This window comes from Hydra viridissima, unplaced genomic scaffold (genome assembly GCF_058129835.1).
Source record: "Hydra viridissima isolate aposymbiotic clone 2 unplaced genomic scaffold, HvirCarnegie_v1 scaffold_12, whole genome shotgun sequence".
Taxonomy (NCBI): domain Eukaryota; kingdom Metazoa; phylum Cnidaria; class Hydrozoa; order Anthoathecata; family Hydridae; genus Hydra; species Hydra viridissima.
The window spans coordinates 323,414-338,989 of NW_028324311.1; the positions used below are offsets into that span (position 1 = coordinate 323,414).

Here is a 15,576-nt window from a genome sequence, read left to right on the forward strand (position 1 = left end):
CAGTTAAGTTTGTTAAAACCTCCTGCGTTATTTAGGCAAATAAACAAATCATAACATTCTTAAGTAGAGAGAACAGTAAAATCTTCACCATCAGATACTCTTGTGAGAAAATTTTAAAATGTTATTAAAATGAAATGATCTTAAATAAAATTGTATGTGCAAAATAACATTAAAAATAAATAAATTTCTCATTTTAAAAAACGATTTCTAAAAGAGTTAAGATTAAGGGAGTAACATTAGTTTTTGCAGGAACTGAAAACTGGAACTACTTCACCACCTAGATAATTGGAAGTACAACCAACACAGCATTTATTAGCCATAATTACTATCTATTACTAAAGAGAAGCTATAATCAAATATATGAGGATTAGTTGATGTAAATATTTAGAAAACGCTGAAGTTTTTATCTTAGGCTGGATTTACTTATTTAAAATTTATAGCGTAATAAAGAAATGTTGAGAAAGTTTGTCAATCCAACTGAATATGTATTTTTAAAACTGGCCTTCAATTTTTTTTTTTATTTAAGCAGGAAAGAAGGCCGTGCCTACACAACCTATTTTCATTATCCCTATAACCCCAATACCATTTCATGATATTTAGGTAAATAAGTCGTATCTTCACATGGGTTTGGGAGAGGAGGAAGAATGGATTCGTAAGATCACCGATGTGTGTTTTATGCTATGGGCGTGACTGAAGGTAAGAGGAGGTGAAGGCGCGGTTGAAGGTGATTTAAAAGCGAAGATGGAAGCCAAAGTAATAGGAGGCAATTAGTGCGGGTAAATATCGTGAGTGTAGCGGCGAGGCTGGAAGTAGTTAAATCTTCATTTGTATTTTCTTTTGATGGTAAAAAAATTTTGTTCCATAAGTTTGTTAATAAATTATTAGGTTTCAAAAATTAGTTGATCATTTGTTTATACTTCGGTGACGTTATTTTTTTTTTCACATTTTTTATATTTCAAGTTTTGTGTTTAATTAGTCTAAATATTTTTAAGGAAAAATGAAAAAATAAGGTAAAAAATAGGTAAAAACAGAAATTTACTAAGAATTAATCTGAACAAATAAAGCCAAATATCAGGAACCCGAAAATATTAGCTCGAATAAAAAGTTGGAAAAAAAAAGCCCGAAAGTCATTATAAAAAAACAATAATTACCATTATCACATAATAATTAGTAAATTGATTTAATCCCTCTAATTCATCAGAGAGAAGTGTCTAGAACAATCTTGCATACTTTCTCGACAAATGATTAACATTTTGTGCGACCTTGTATTCTTTCTATGAAATCTTTCGATCTCAGCAACTTGGTTATGCTACAGGTTACTATAAAATATAAATTTTGAAATAATAAAAGATTGTTAATGGCTTAGTAAAGCGGCTTATAATAAATTTATACTAACGCTTATTTTCATGTTGAAAATAAGTCTGAATAAATTTACTCTCGTTCATAAGTGATGAAAATGTACAATGCAATGAAATATAAAAACAAAGATGTATAACTCTGTAAAATTACCGGGCGCTACTGCAGTTTCTCCCCCCCCTTTTTTTATGATTGATTATAATAGAGAATTTTATGCTGATTCAGAAAAATAGAAAAACATAGGCCTGAAAATCAACAGAAAGTGCTCTAATGCGAAGTCAAAGTTGTAAAAAATCCTACTATAAACCCTAATATTCGCCATTTTGAAAATAATAAGTTAATGATCTTTTTGCTGACAAAAGCAATACATTAATAGCATGGTTTTTACGTTAAAAAAGTTGTTAAAGTATGTTTAAAGTATGTTTATCTTGCACAAGTTTTTGTGGCAATGAAAATAGCCGTTTTTTGATGTATTAGAGAATAAACTATATTGCAAGTAATGTACTTTTGTAATAATTTTTAAAAAAGAAATCAACAGTTTTTTTTTCCTAAAAGAAGAACTTTTGAAACTTAGTTCATTGTTGTTTTATCACATGTAAAATTTAGAAATAGTAACCTTTAAACCATTTTTTTTTTAATAAAAAAAACCAGCGTACGATACAATGATAATTATTCATCTGTTTGTCTGCATTCTCAAATTCTACGTTCAACCTTTATTTGAAATCTTCCATTAATTTCATTTTGTTATAACAATTTCGTTATAATACTTTAAAACAGTAATGTAAAGGCTGATGGAAACCAGGTCTGTTTATTGCGCAATGTAACGGTAATTAGTTTTCGTTAAAAATGAAAGCGTTTTGTAAAAAAATGGCGAATAGTAGGGTTTTTAGTGGGATTTTTTTACAACTTTGACTTCGAATTAGAGCACTTTCCGTTAATTTTCAGGCCTATGTTTTTATATTTTTCTGAATCAGCATAAAATTCTCTATCATAATCAATCATAAAAAGGGAGGGGGGGGGAGAAACTGCAGTAGCGCCAAAATACCGTTAGGAAACAGGAGGCTTTTTTGTAGCGGAAGCCAAATATCATTTTGTAGCTTTTTCTCGCGATCAACAAATCAATACCTGGTAATAATCAAATCAATACCTGGTAATAATCTTTTTACAAATTTTTTCCTTCATATAAACCCGATGCGTTTCCCAAAATATCCTTCCACAAACCGTCATAAATCATCACAAACATATGTATAATTCTTTATGGTAAAAACTATTAAAGCTATTAAATCCCTAACGTTATTAAATGTTCTAGAACTTTCCGAAATTGCACTCCTCCCTGATTCTTACGGATCATCCAAATAGCAATCAAAGTATTTCGAAGGCATGCGCCGTTTCCGACCACTCCGTCGTAAAACCGTGTCGATTTCTTGGGGTCTATCTTCAGCTTCATTATTTTCCTCGTTCGTCTCTAATACATCTTTAATTTACTCTCCTTGACTTTCAGCGTTCTCTTGACCTATTTCAACATTCATCTCTGTTTCTACGTCAGGGATAATCCAGGATTGAGTATCATTTCGAGGTCTAATGTGTTTCACATGACGCGGAATGCCGTTCACTTCAACGATTTGGTTTAACGCATTCCGAGTTATCGTGGTTGGTTGCCATTTTGTATGGCACCTCGCATTTGGTGGTTTTAGCCAGACTTTACCGTCGATTCGAAATGTCTTTTCCATGTCATTTCGTGCAGGAAGATTCACTTTTCCCCATCCTTTCACACCAATGCGATAGCTGTATATTTTGCCCATCGGGCATGCACCATTTTTGTCGGCTGAGACATTGTACCAGTATAGCGCTTCCGGTATCGACATTTTCGATCGTGCTGCAATTCTCTTGATCGTACGGTGATTTCTTTCCACAATTCCATTTCCTTCGGGATAATAAGCGGCTCTAAATCTAATTTGCACTCCCCAACTATCAAGGAAACTCCTTATCTCTTTAGTTTTAAATGTCGGCTCATTATCCGTCAACATCTCAGACGGTGCTTCACGGTCACAAAAAAATAAGACGGAGTATTCGGACGGTGGCAACACTTCCGTATGAGCTTGATAATTGTCGCCACAACCAGAAGATCCAAAATCGAGAAAAACCGGAGTCGAGAAAAATCGAGAAAAAACTCCGTCGGATTTGAGAAAAAATCGGAGCTTCGATAAAACTTTGTTATAAATTAAAAAATTTAAACTATCTAGTTGGAAATTAAACATTTTTCTTATATTTAATTTTTTTATTTTTATATATTTGGATTTATAATTTATAATAAATTTTTAAAAAATTATATTTTTATATTCCTTAGTGCTTAAATATTTTTCTTATCGCAATTTTTTAACAAACAAGTTTTATCTAATAAATGGCTTTTTAACCAGCAATTGGTTAGGAAGAAGGCGTGAACTTTCAGTTAAATGCCCTTCCGCGATGCTCTGTAATAAAGACTTCTTGGGGTACCTATAGTAAAAACTATAAAAAGAATATTAAAAAAGTTTTTATCCTGAAGATCTTTTAAAATAATATTTTAAAAAGATGAAAACATTTATCATTTCATCAGAAAGTGAACTACGAAACTTTGTGACAAATCTGGAAGACGAGGAGAAAACTCTTTCTGCTTCCGAGGAAGTTGCTTGAATTCTGTGGATGGCTAGTTCAAATTTCAAAACTGCTTCTGATTTCACACCAGTTACTTCGTATTCTTTTAACTGATCGGTGAAGGTCTTGACTTTTTTTGGCTTTTTAGCTGTTTATTGATTTTGATATAAAACGTCTTGAATTTCGACAAAAAAAGATGTCGATTGTGATGGTTCTTCTTGTTTGCTTTAAGCGCAATTATCTGATTTTGTTAGAAGACTATTTTCTTTTGTTGCAAATAGTTGATCATATAATTTTGCAGCATAAACTTGAATATCTTTTTTGGAAGCTTAAAAAAATGTGTGGTTTTTATTTTTAAAAAAATCGGGATTGTGCAAATAACGACTTAATGATACATACATAATATTTTTACGATTTTCGTATCTGGAGATTAACGCCTCTGCAAAATTAGAACTGATGTCAGTTTCTACAACCTTCAATTTCCTTACTAACGTTTCCATAATGATGTCACACTCCAAAATTGTTGTATTTGGTTTTTCCAATCGAACTGCAGCGTCAGCAATGACTTCCAATAAGTCAGACAGCGATTTTAAGAAATCCAAGTCAACATCATTTAACATGTTTAAGCAGTTTAGTTCTTCGAGTGTTTTTTTTACAGCTTCTAAGCAGTCCAAAAATCTTATGATCATCTGAAAAACACTGTTCCATCTAGTGCGGTTGTCGAGCAATAGTCCTTTGTCATGCGAAGATCCGTAAACTTTATGCATTATTCTTTTAAGAACTTTATATCGAAAAGATGAATATTTTAAAAACTTAATTAGTATTCGAAGTTTCTGTAGACTTTTTTCGATATTTTCTTCATATTCAATCTCATTCTCCGAATAGTCAATAAGAAACTCTCCTTCAGTCTCTCCATCAGTTTCTGTTTCTGTTTCAATATCCGATTCAGTTTCTTTGTTCACAATTTTGCGACAACCTTTTTTAGCGTATAGCAAATCACAAACACTCAAATGAATTGAATGATTCTGGCAGATTTGATGTGGAATCTTAAACATGGTACCCAATATCACCATCCAGCTACAGCCATCCGTAGTTTTACCTGCAACATCTTCATCATCTATACTGAATTCTTATAATTTTTCCATTATTAAAATGTTTAATGTTTCGGCAGAACTAGGAGACGGCAATTTCACCATTCCTAAACAATAGGTTCGGTCGTGATGAACATTTAAATTGTAGTATCTTCTACCTCTATTGCTACACCATTCGTCACCTGTTAGTCCAAACTTTTCTCCTTTTGCTTTCAATGCAGCCAATTCAGCGATCATTAAACACTTGGCTTCACCATGAAACATCTTAATTTTTGCTGAAATTGTGGACGCTGACTTGGGCAAACTATGCCCATAATTTTCTAAAAGCATTCTTAGTGTTTCAGATTGAGTTATGGACGTAATCGAGTATCCATCAAGAGCTGTCAACTTGGCAAGAAGATAGTTTAACGATATCTTAGTCAAAACTGGTCTGGAACTGGATGGTTTTAAAATTATTTTCTCGCAACTTTTGATGTGACCAATTAGGCCGTTTGTGCTGCTTCCTGGACAAGCGATTCTTTTATGGCATTTTTTGCAATCTCCGTATTTCTTATCATTTACTACAACTTTATCAAAGTATTTCCACGCTTCCGAAACCATTTTTCTCTATAAGAGAACACTAGACTTAAGGTGGAGAAAGTTATTTTGATCATACGATATACGACATTATTGTAAAAAAAAAAAGTATTATATGTTTAAAACTTACCTCGTTATTTAAAGACCAGTTTTTGTATATATTTATGGGGAATTGTTTTAACTTTCCTTGAGACACTAAAGAGTCACTGTTTTTATGATTTTGATAATATTGTTTCCCATCTGACTGCGAATCATACATTTTACAAATTAAACTCTCCCTATATACAGTTTTACAAACGCGTCATTTTAACACATTAAGGAGATTTAGCAAATGCGACGCGTACGTATGTTTTCTCAGTGAAAACCCTAAAAATAGCCTGGTGACAAGTAATTTGACGCGTATTAAATTTATACGTCCCGTTCTCAACTTCAAACCTTCAGTTTTCACGTTGTTTACAGTACGTTAAAAATGGCAGAATATTTTGCGGACAAAAAGTAAGTTATATAATTCAAACATTAAAAAAAAACAATGCTTATCGTTTTAAAGTATTCTACTTTTTAAAATATAAGCTGAGTATATTATATTTATTAATATTTTTATTTATATTTATTTTTTAACGTTTTTTCTACCAAGTTAAAGTTTTTAGTAAATATTTTTAGGTTATCCATGCAATGGGATGATGAAAAAGACATTCTTATGTTAAGAGAAATAGCTGGACATGGAATTCTTTTACACAAACAAGGAAGTAGAGAGCGCGGACAAGGGTGGTCAGCTGTTGCAGATGTGATTAACACTCTTGATATTTTTCCATGTGTTGCCACGCCTCGAGGTGTACGTGAAAGATTTATGATTTTGTTAAACTAGCATCAGGACTTGGAGGTGACATTCCTACCGAATCAGAAGGCTTAATAGAAGAATTGTATAATATTTTTACAGACACTGAAAAAAAAAATGACAATGAGTCTCAACAGAAGAAACTAGTAAATGAAACTGAAAAAAATAAAGCAGTAGAAATGCGAACAAAGGCCATGGAAAGATTTGGTGAGACTCGAAAACGAAAAGACGAGGACAATGTAAGTGAAAAAAAAAAAATTGATAAATCGAATAAGCAGTTCAGACACACTTATTTTTCTAAAAGAAAAGTTAGAATATGATAAGGAAAATAAAAGACTGGAGAGAGAGCAAGTTGCTCATGCTCAAGAACTTTCAAGACAACAATTTGAAATCCAACAGCAGCAACACAATGCTATGTTGCAACAGATGATTGCCATGATGGCTCAACGGAACACTATACTCAATGCGTTTTTGAATAAATAATAAACGTGTTTTGAAAACATATATACACTGCTTAAAGATTAGTTTTATGTTTTAGCTGATGTTATTATTCTAACATATATTAAATCTTTTTGTTATTTTGTTAAAAAAAATACAATAACTGCTTTACTAAGCAAAGTATTGTTGTAATGTTGGAGGTTGACAATCAAAATATTCGGATACTATATTTCCATACAGACATGTATGAGCATTTTGTAACAATGCAGATGTAACATATTTTCCCAACTGCGCTTAAGCCAACTTTCTGCATTTTTTGTAAATCCACAAGTTTAAAGTAGTTAGAAATAAGTCCAAATAACCATTCAACTGAAACACGAACTGCACTCATGGCCTTATTATAAGCATGCTGGTCTGGTGTTATGTTTGCATTCCGAAATGGTGCTTGCAAATGTGCACTTAATGGATAAGCTGGGTCTCCATATATGCACAAAGGTTTTCTGTTGAACCAAGCATGGTTTTCCAGTTGAACTAACAACCCAGACTCATACAGCATAGTAGCATTGTGTTTCCTTCCTTTGTATGGCCCTGCAAAATTGCCCACCAAACCGTTAGGCAATACTAAACTTTGATATTTGAGAGCATGCTTTTTTTTATGGCCGTTATAAACAACTTTTTGATCAACTTCAGGTCTAGCGATTCCTCGGACTGTACCATCGATAAATCCAAAACAATTATTTAATGGGGATCCTTTTTGGTAAATGGCATCGCAGTATTCTTTCAATTTTTGAGGTTGGAGGATAGGTTGATTCCAATTTTTAAGTCTATGACAGTAGGTTTCATACATAAAGTCAATTACTGTATTAAAAATAAGGCATAACTCAGTAGGGTTTCTTCCAAATAAGGATGCCATATCCGTGTATCTACACGGAAAAGCAAGTCGTTTTAGTAAAACACAAAGTCCCTCTAGACCACTGCATACTGTTTTCTGCGAGGTTATAATTTTTTCTGGTAATCCAAAAACAGCAACTAGGGTGGCTAGATCGTTCTTCTTGAAACGAAAATCAACTTGACACTGTGCATCATCAAAATTGTTAATATCAAACCTGTCATATTTCCAATATGGATATGATTCACGAGACTCGTTTAACTCATTTAAAATTATATACTCTTCGTCATCAATTAAATCGTCAGCATCAGATAGCATCAGATAGCATCAAAAATTTAATAGCATCTGCTACGTAATTACTAAGTGTTAAGGCGGCTTTTTTTACATTCATTTTATGTCTCTGAAAATTAATGTGGCTATTGCCTAACTTATTGGCAAACTTTAATCCAATGTCCTTCTGCAAATTTTTCAGAACTGTGATGTGCTCCCACTTTACAAATGTTTTTTGACTATCAATAATCAAAGCAAGATCACATAATGCATTTCGTGCAAGTTTTAGCATATGGCAAGGACCAGGAACAAAATAAATAACTTTATCATAGGATTCAACATTGAAATGAATTTTTACATTTTCAACTTTATCAAACGAACAAGCAAGACTTTTCATTGCACTAAAATTAGAAAAAACACCATCTCAAGTTACGCTGTGAACATCTATACCATGTTGAATACACAAATTAATTGCTTTAGTTAGAAGACAAACCATGTTTGTTGTTGAAATCTTTCCACATAGAACATAACCGATAGGACATTTCCAATGACCTCGAAGTTCAACAAGCATAAAGACAAGAGCCTCAGTAGCTATAACAATTGGATCAAAAGCAGATATATTGTTCCCATAATCTGGAAAGCCTTCATAGTTACCATTACTTGGATTATAAACAAGACCTGATTTAATATGCAAAGAATCAAAGATTAATGCACAATCTTTATGTATCATCTTCTAATACTATTTGTTGTATGTAAGAAAAGACATCTTTAAAAATCCCAGGTGAGCAATCGATAGATGAATACCAATTTGATAAAGAATTTGTACAAGGCGAAGCAAACAATGATCTGACAAAAGTATAGGCATGAGGTGAATAAAAATGAAGTGTCAAAGTTGATTTCTTCACTTCTTCTGAATATCTGTGACCTCTAGGATCTTTGCACTTATTCACTACTTCAGATTATAAATAAATCACAAACAAGAGCAAAAATACTATTATCAAGAAATTGAGCTGTATCAGCAGATATAAGCTTTTCATTCTAAAATTTTTTAATAATTTAATCCATTGTATTGGTTTTCAATTCTTTTCTTCTTAGTTTTTGCTTAAGAGACTTAATTTTTCTTTTAAGCTTTACTTAAGATGGACAGTCAACTTAATTATTTAGATAATCTATAGTAAAATCAGCACTAGTTAAAATATGATTTTGAGAAGAAGATGGCAACGAAAGAAATCTTTTTTTAGTTGTATGTCTTGGTTACATTCCTGGAAACATGTTTTCTTTTGATTGGCTTTTTACAATACATTTTCGCCGGGAAACATTTCTTTAAACGAGGTTTATTCGCATTTTAATAATTGTAATTTTCTTTATGAAAGTAAACACTCCATATATAACTATATTTCGAAGGAACAAAAATGAAGCACGTTTTGTTGCCTCAACCCATCTTTGACAGAGCTCGCTATTATTTAAAAGGAATTTATAAAAAAAAATCGCAATACCTTTATTAAATCGGTTGACACAACCATAAGCAGAGCAAGATATAACAATTTTTTTAGTAAAAAGAGTAAATTGAGATGTTTTATAAATATCATGAAGTCTTTTATGCGTTTTTTGCCAGTAATAAATATGGCTTCCAATAAGCAAATTTGCCTCACAACCACGGGTCGAGTCAGATCTATGTAATATATATAATTGGTATAATGAGCTTTGTAATATTTTGTAATTTGATGAATTGTGTCTGAGTCATGTCTGAGATTTTTGGAAATAAACTTTTATTTGAAAACAAAAAAAAAAAAAAGGAAAAAAAACCTAAAGAACACCGTAATATTTTACTTGCAAATAAATTATTCTTATTAGTGTCTTATAAGAGAAAAGAAAAAACCGCACTTAAAGAGGTTGTTGACGATTTAAATAAGAAATAAAAGCTAAAAATAGTGAATTATTTTTATATCTTTGGCGCCAAACAAATTCATGTCGATGTGATTGAAAAGGAGCATCTGTAGTGCCGAATTGCTGCCTGTTTTTGTTTCAGCCGCATCTACATATTTTCAACATTGAGTGTGAATATCATTGTTCAAAGGATCCACATTTTTTTCTGATGGATGATGATTTCGTGGGAGTCTATACCGTCATGAATATTTTCATTTCCGGCATATGACGTCTAACCATTTGAAACAATATGGGTATCAGGAAGAATAAATTTAAGGATAAGCTCTGTAAAAGTTCCTGCAGTACGATCCGGAACTTCACATAAAAAACACCAATAGGAATTTCTTTCTGTTCCTCCGAAAACCCAGCGACCGGGACACCATTGCCCACGGTGTTTTTATTCTATGAAAAAATTCTGAGTCACCTATTTTAACGACGATGGGCGTACCGTCGACATTGATTCCACCAGTAATTTGCGGGTTTTCTTCTAAATCAGCTTCAAAAACATCTTGGCAGAAATTAACCCAATCGGCTAGTGTTGCACTACCTTGGATGCCTATCTCATGCTTCATATCTGCCTGGGGTATATTATGGCTCCAGCTGTATAAATAGAGTAAAAGTTGTCCTGGCAGTCTACTCTCACAAAAAAATGACCCGTTTTTTGCAGTTTTTGCAAACCCAACGATAAGCATCCGTTACATTTTTATATGCATTTATCCCAAATGGGAGGCGGCATGTTTCTAAATGCACGTTGTTCTTAATAAGTCTCCTCTTGGGAAAAGGCACTTAAGAACGGCCATTGGTTCTGCTAGAGTATTGCATAAATCACAAAAGTTCCAATTTTCTTGTAATATGTCGTCTGGACTCAGAATTTCGTCTGCTTCTACTATGACTATTGGTGCGCTTGGCCTACCAAGTGGCATACTTCTGAATAAATCTAAGCAATTCATTCTTAAAACTTAAAAAGGTTTTGTTTAATTCATTAGAAGTTATCAAATACGAAATGCTTTTTTTGTTAACGAATTTAAAACAACAATAATAAATTTTTTACCTTGAATATTTGATAAATTTCTAATGCTTGTATATTTCAATTAAAAAAGCAATAATTATTTAAAGGTTTAAATTTAAAGTTAACTATGCCTTGTAATTATCCACGGATTTTCTTCTTTTAGTTTATTTCATTTAAAAATACTCCGTAAGAATTTATTTTACGCCGCTTAACTTAAAGATTACCAAAAGATTATTTGAAGGATGAGTTATAATCCGGGAAAATGCCAAATGAAATCTAAATTATGGTAATGTCGTTGTTTTATTAAAAAAGGGGATAAAAACTCTAATTCTAATTGTGTAAATTAAGCATAAAATAAAACATAGATGAAGCAAAAGATATGCTGCATAAATAAAAGACTTAACATAATATTCTTCTACATACGTTTGCATTAAATGAAATGAATTGCCTTGCGCAAATGTAGGTTAATTAGAGAGAAAAAGTGCACAAAAAGCCTCGCTTTGTTGCTGAAGAAGAAATAGATGACTATATCTTTTTATATAAGAAACTTTTTAATTTCTTTTTCTGAAAAAAGGTTGAAGCAGTTTTCCTTTTTTAAATTTCACTTATGCAGTTTAACATCACAAAAGTTAATATTTTGCTTTTTAAAAAATTTTTAAAACATCAGAAGTAATTCTAAGTGCAACTCTAAATAGTTTCATCAAGATAATTTTAAAATTGTAAGTAAAATTTTTAATTAAATCAAATATATCTTCTCTCTTGACTTTACAATCGCGGGCATCAGGTAAATTCTGATAGCGTTGAGATTCTCCCCACGTAAGTGGTATATAAGTATGTTCATTACCATCATCAGCTTTAACAAGCCAACGTATCTCTAATATCTTAAAAAAATTTAACAATATGTTTACATAAACAATAGAAATGGGAAAATTGCCAGGGAGCAAAAAAAATCGAAAAAAATATTTTCTCCATTGAATTACGGAACGCCCTAGTGGACATGATCGTTCTTAGAACTTCTTAAGGACACATGTCCACTGGGTAAGAGCTATAGCTAATATATTATCAATATATTGAGAACCTTTCCATTATGTTTTAGACAACATCTTTAACATCTTTTTCCCCAGCAGAAGCGAGAGATAAAACTTGATAAAATTAGAAAATGGAATAAAATTTAATCACAAGATAATATATTTTTATATCATAACCTTTATAATATACAATAAAATTCAAAAAACACAAATAAAATAAAGAATGATAGAATCAGATCACCAGATAGAATCAGACAATTTTGAATTGATAGAATCAGACCACCTCTATATAATATATAAAAGACACCATTTTCTTTAGATTGATTTTGCTCATGAAGGAAAATTAGAACTTGAGTAAAATATATTGAGAAAGTGTTTTAATCAAATCGATCCTATTTTAAATCTATTCAAGTGCGTATTAATTAATATATCTATCAAAACCCAAATTTTTAATCAAAGTTTATACAACATTTATAAATGCCGATCAATAAAGAGCTTATAATTAACATTAAAAAACAAAATTGATTTTGTGAATCAAAATTGTTCTGACACCTGATCGTTTAATGGAATTATGTTTTAGTCAGCAGAGCATTTCATAGACACAATAACATTTTTAAAATCACTTTAATCGTTTTGAGGAAAAAAACCTACATACATAAATGCCATAAACTGACATATGACATAAATAATATGACATAAGTTAAATTGACATTGAAAAAAGACAAAAAATTATTAACCAGTTTGTTAAACTCTTCTTCATTTACTATTTTTTCCTCTAAATTATGCAACTCCTCTAAACTGCTTATTGGGAATATTTCTCTAGCTACTCCAACTGAAGAAGATGTTAAATTTAATAAAATTTTCTCAATAATTTTAAGTCTTTGATCTTGTTTGATCAAGAAATTCATTACTTTAGCTTGAAATTCTGCATAATAAATTACAATTTTAATATTATTAAACATTGTTCCATTACTATGTAAAAAAAAATGTTTAAAAAAAACAAACCAGCTTTAATAGGTAAATAATTCATCACAAAGCCACGACGTTATTCAAAAATACAATAAGTAAAACAAATTTAAATTGAACAAAAATACCTGACTCAGTTAACGGAAACCCTTTAACTGGCAATGTAGCTGCATCTTTTCTACTTCATTGACTTTTAGTAAAATGTTCTTCCTAAATGTTTTTTTTAAATCAATTAATTAATGAATAATACCAACACTATACCGTGAATTATATTTTACATATATAAAAACATAGAAAAGCAGAATTTCAAACGGATAAATGAATGTCTTCCTTGGCCTTATTTTTTAATTTATGGTTTTTTTTGAAGTTTTGTGATTTAAAGAAAAGTCACCTTTTTTTGGCTATTACCCCTTAAATACTGCAACCAGGTTTTTTGCTTATAATTTTAGAGCAGTTAATCAGATTCACTCAAAATTTTATAAAACATTTATAAACATTTTGTTTTCACGCCATAGTATTAGTACACACATTGTAAACTTATTATTAAAAAAAAGACATAAACAACCCCATAAAAACCCTTAAAAACTACAAAATAACCCAGCTAACACAAAACGTTCAAAAAACGTTCGTAGAACGTTAAAAACGGTCGGGCACGTTCTGAGAACGTTTCCAACGTTCTTTGAACGTACCTGAACGTTTTGTGTTAGCTGGGAAATCCATACAAATTATAACCTCTATGGTAAATTCTAATATAATCTAATTAGAGGGACTACTATTAATTAAAATTTGTAGTTAGTTTAACATATAAGCCACTCTAACTATAAGGCATTATATTTTTACTTAGAAGGAGTATTACTAATGTTTATTTATGCACACAATTGTTTTATACCATATGTATTTTATAGATAAAAATATTAGTAATTTTGTAAATGGGGAAACCTAAATTTATTATAAAAGTGAGAAAAAACCTTTTGTTGTTGGAGAACCAAATTCAAAGGCAGAGGCAAAAAAAACTGTACTAGCAAAAACATTTTGAATCCTTTAAGATTCGTTGGCTAAAGAATTTATTAAATTTGATTTTAACAAACTCAAAAGAACTTGAACCTGGTGTGTGGAAGGGTGATGTTATATATATATATATATATATATATATATATATATATATATATATATATATATATATATATATATATATATATATATATATACATACTTATTTATTTATTTGAAGCAACAGTATAGTGATCTAAGTTGTTTCTTTAAATGTATTTAAATTGCTTTTGTCGCATTTTTTAAATATGAAAATAGTCGAACTTGTATTTTTTTGAGGAGAGTATTTATATGGAGTCTCAATACAAATAATATTACGCGCTAAAGCTCACACAGTGCTTGACAAGACCATAAAACATGGCTTTGAAGTTTTTAATTAAAAACTACATTTGTTACATATTTAAAAACCTTAAAAGACACCTTAAAAAAGCTTAAAAAACCTTAAAATAAACCTTTAAACACCTTAAAAAGAAAACACCTTAAGGTGTTTCCTTTTTAAGGTGTACCTACCTGTAGTTGAGTTAACTTGAATATCAACGCGTGCCAATTTTAGTGATATATCACTAAATGTGAGTTAGAAAAATCACTAAAGAATTTTAGAATTCCTTAGCGATAGAGAAATCGCTGAAATTTCTCAGCCCAGTGGGCATCGACGTCATTCTCACGTCGGTTCGATGTTAGTTTTAGGTTAGCGACGTCGCCAACGTAAAGTCAACATCGCACCAACGTGAGAATGACGTCGAAAATTAATATCGAGTTGCGATGTTAAATCAACGTCAAAACGACGTAAAACATCGCGATGACATCGCGATAACATCGCATATTAACGTCGATCCAACTTTCCATTTCCAACGTTAATGCGATGTCGCACTGGACGTCGCCTAAACGTTAAACCAACATCGCCGTGCCCACTGGAAGTGGGCGTCTGTGACGACGTCTGTGCGATGTCTTATTCAAATTAAATATCAACGTTGGATAAAACTACAAGTTTTACGTCGTTTTGACGTTGATTTAACATCGCAACTCGATGTTAATTCTCGACGTCATTCTCACGTTAGTGCGATGTTGACTTTATGTTGGCGACGTCGTTAACCTAAAACCAACATCGAACCGACGTGAGAATGACGTCGATGCCCACTGGGTAAGGCAAAAACGGGGAAAGGAGGTAGTTTATTAGTGTCAAAATGTTTAAGAGAATTAAATTTTGAGTAAAGGTTGGTTTCCATATATTTAAAAATGTCGTGCGACTGTCGCATAACAGTCGCTCGACCTTATGGGAACATAGGTCGTGCGACAAGTTTTGTCTTGCAAGACTGTTTTATGGTCGTGTCATAGGTGTTGCAGAGATAGAAAAAAATCTCTACGACAATTATCGCACGACCCTAAAATATGATTGGTTGATTATTTCGAAAACGGAATATTAAAAAAAAAAATAAACTTTCAAATATCAACAAAAAATGGAACTTGAACAAGAAAGGTTTATCAAAGAATTCAGCAAAGAAAGTTTT

The 15,576-nt window shown here is 31.4% G+C and overlaps 1 protein-coding gene and 2 pseudogenes across 2 annotated transcripts; 1 reads left to right on the forward strand and 2 right to left on the reverse strand.

Annotated features, from left to right (window-relative positions):
• The first annotated feature begins 1,370 nt into the window (after positions 1-1,370).
• Positions 1,371-6,975, forward strand: LOC149880565 (uncharacterized; annotated as a pseudogene). Its single transcript, XR_016445974.1, has one exon. The product of XR_016445974.1 is annotated as an uncharacterized LOC149880565 (transcript).
• On the reverse strand, positions 4,808-5,690 carry LOC149880566 (uncharacterized; annotated as a pseudogene).
• On the reverse strand, positions 6,936-9,888 carry LOC149880567 (uncharacterized). Its single transcript, XM_090069758.1, has one exon. The coding sequence runs from the start codon at positions 8,135-8,137 to the stop codon at positions 7,139-7,141; it is 999 nt and encodes a 332-aa protein (XP_089925884.1). The 5' UTR covers positions 8,138-9,888; the 3' UTR covers positions 6,936-7,138.
• Between the last annotated feature and the right edge of the window lie 5,688 nt (positions 9,889-15,576).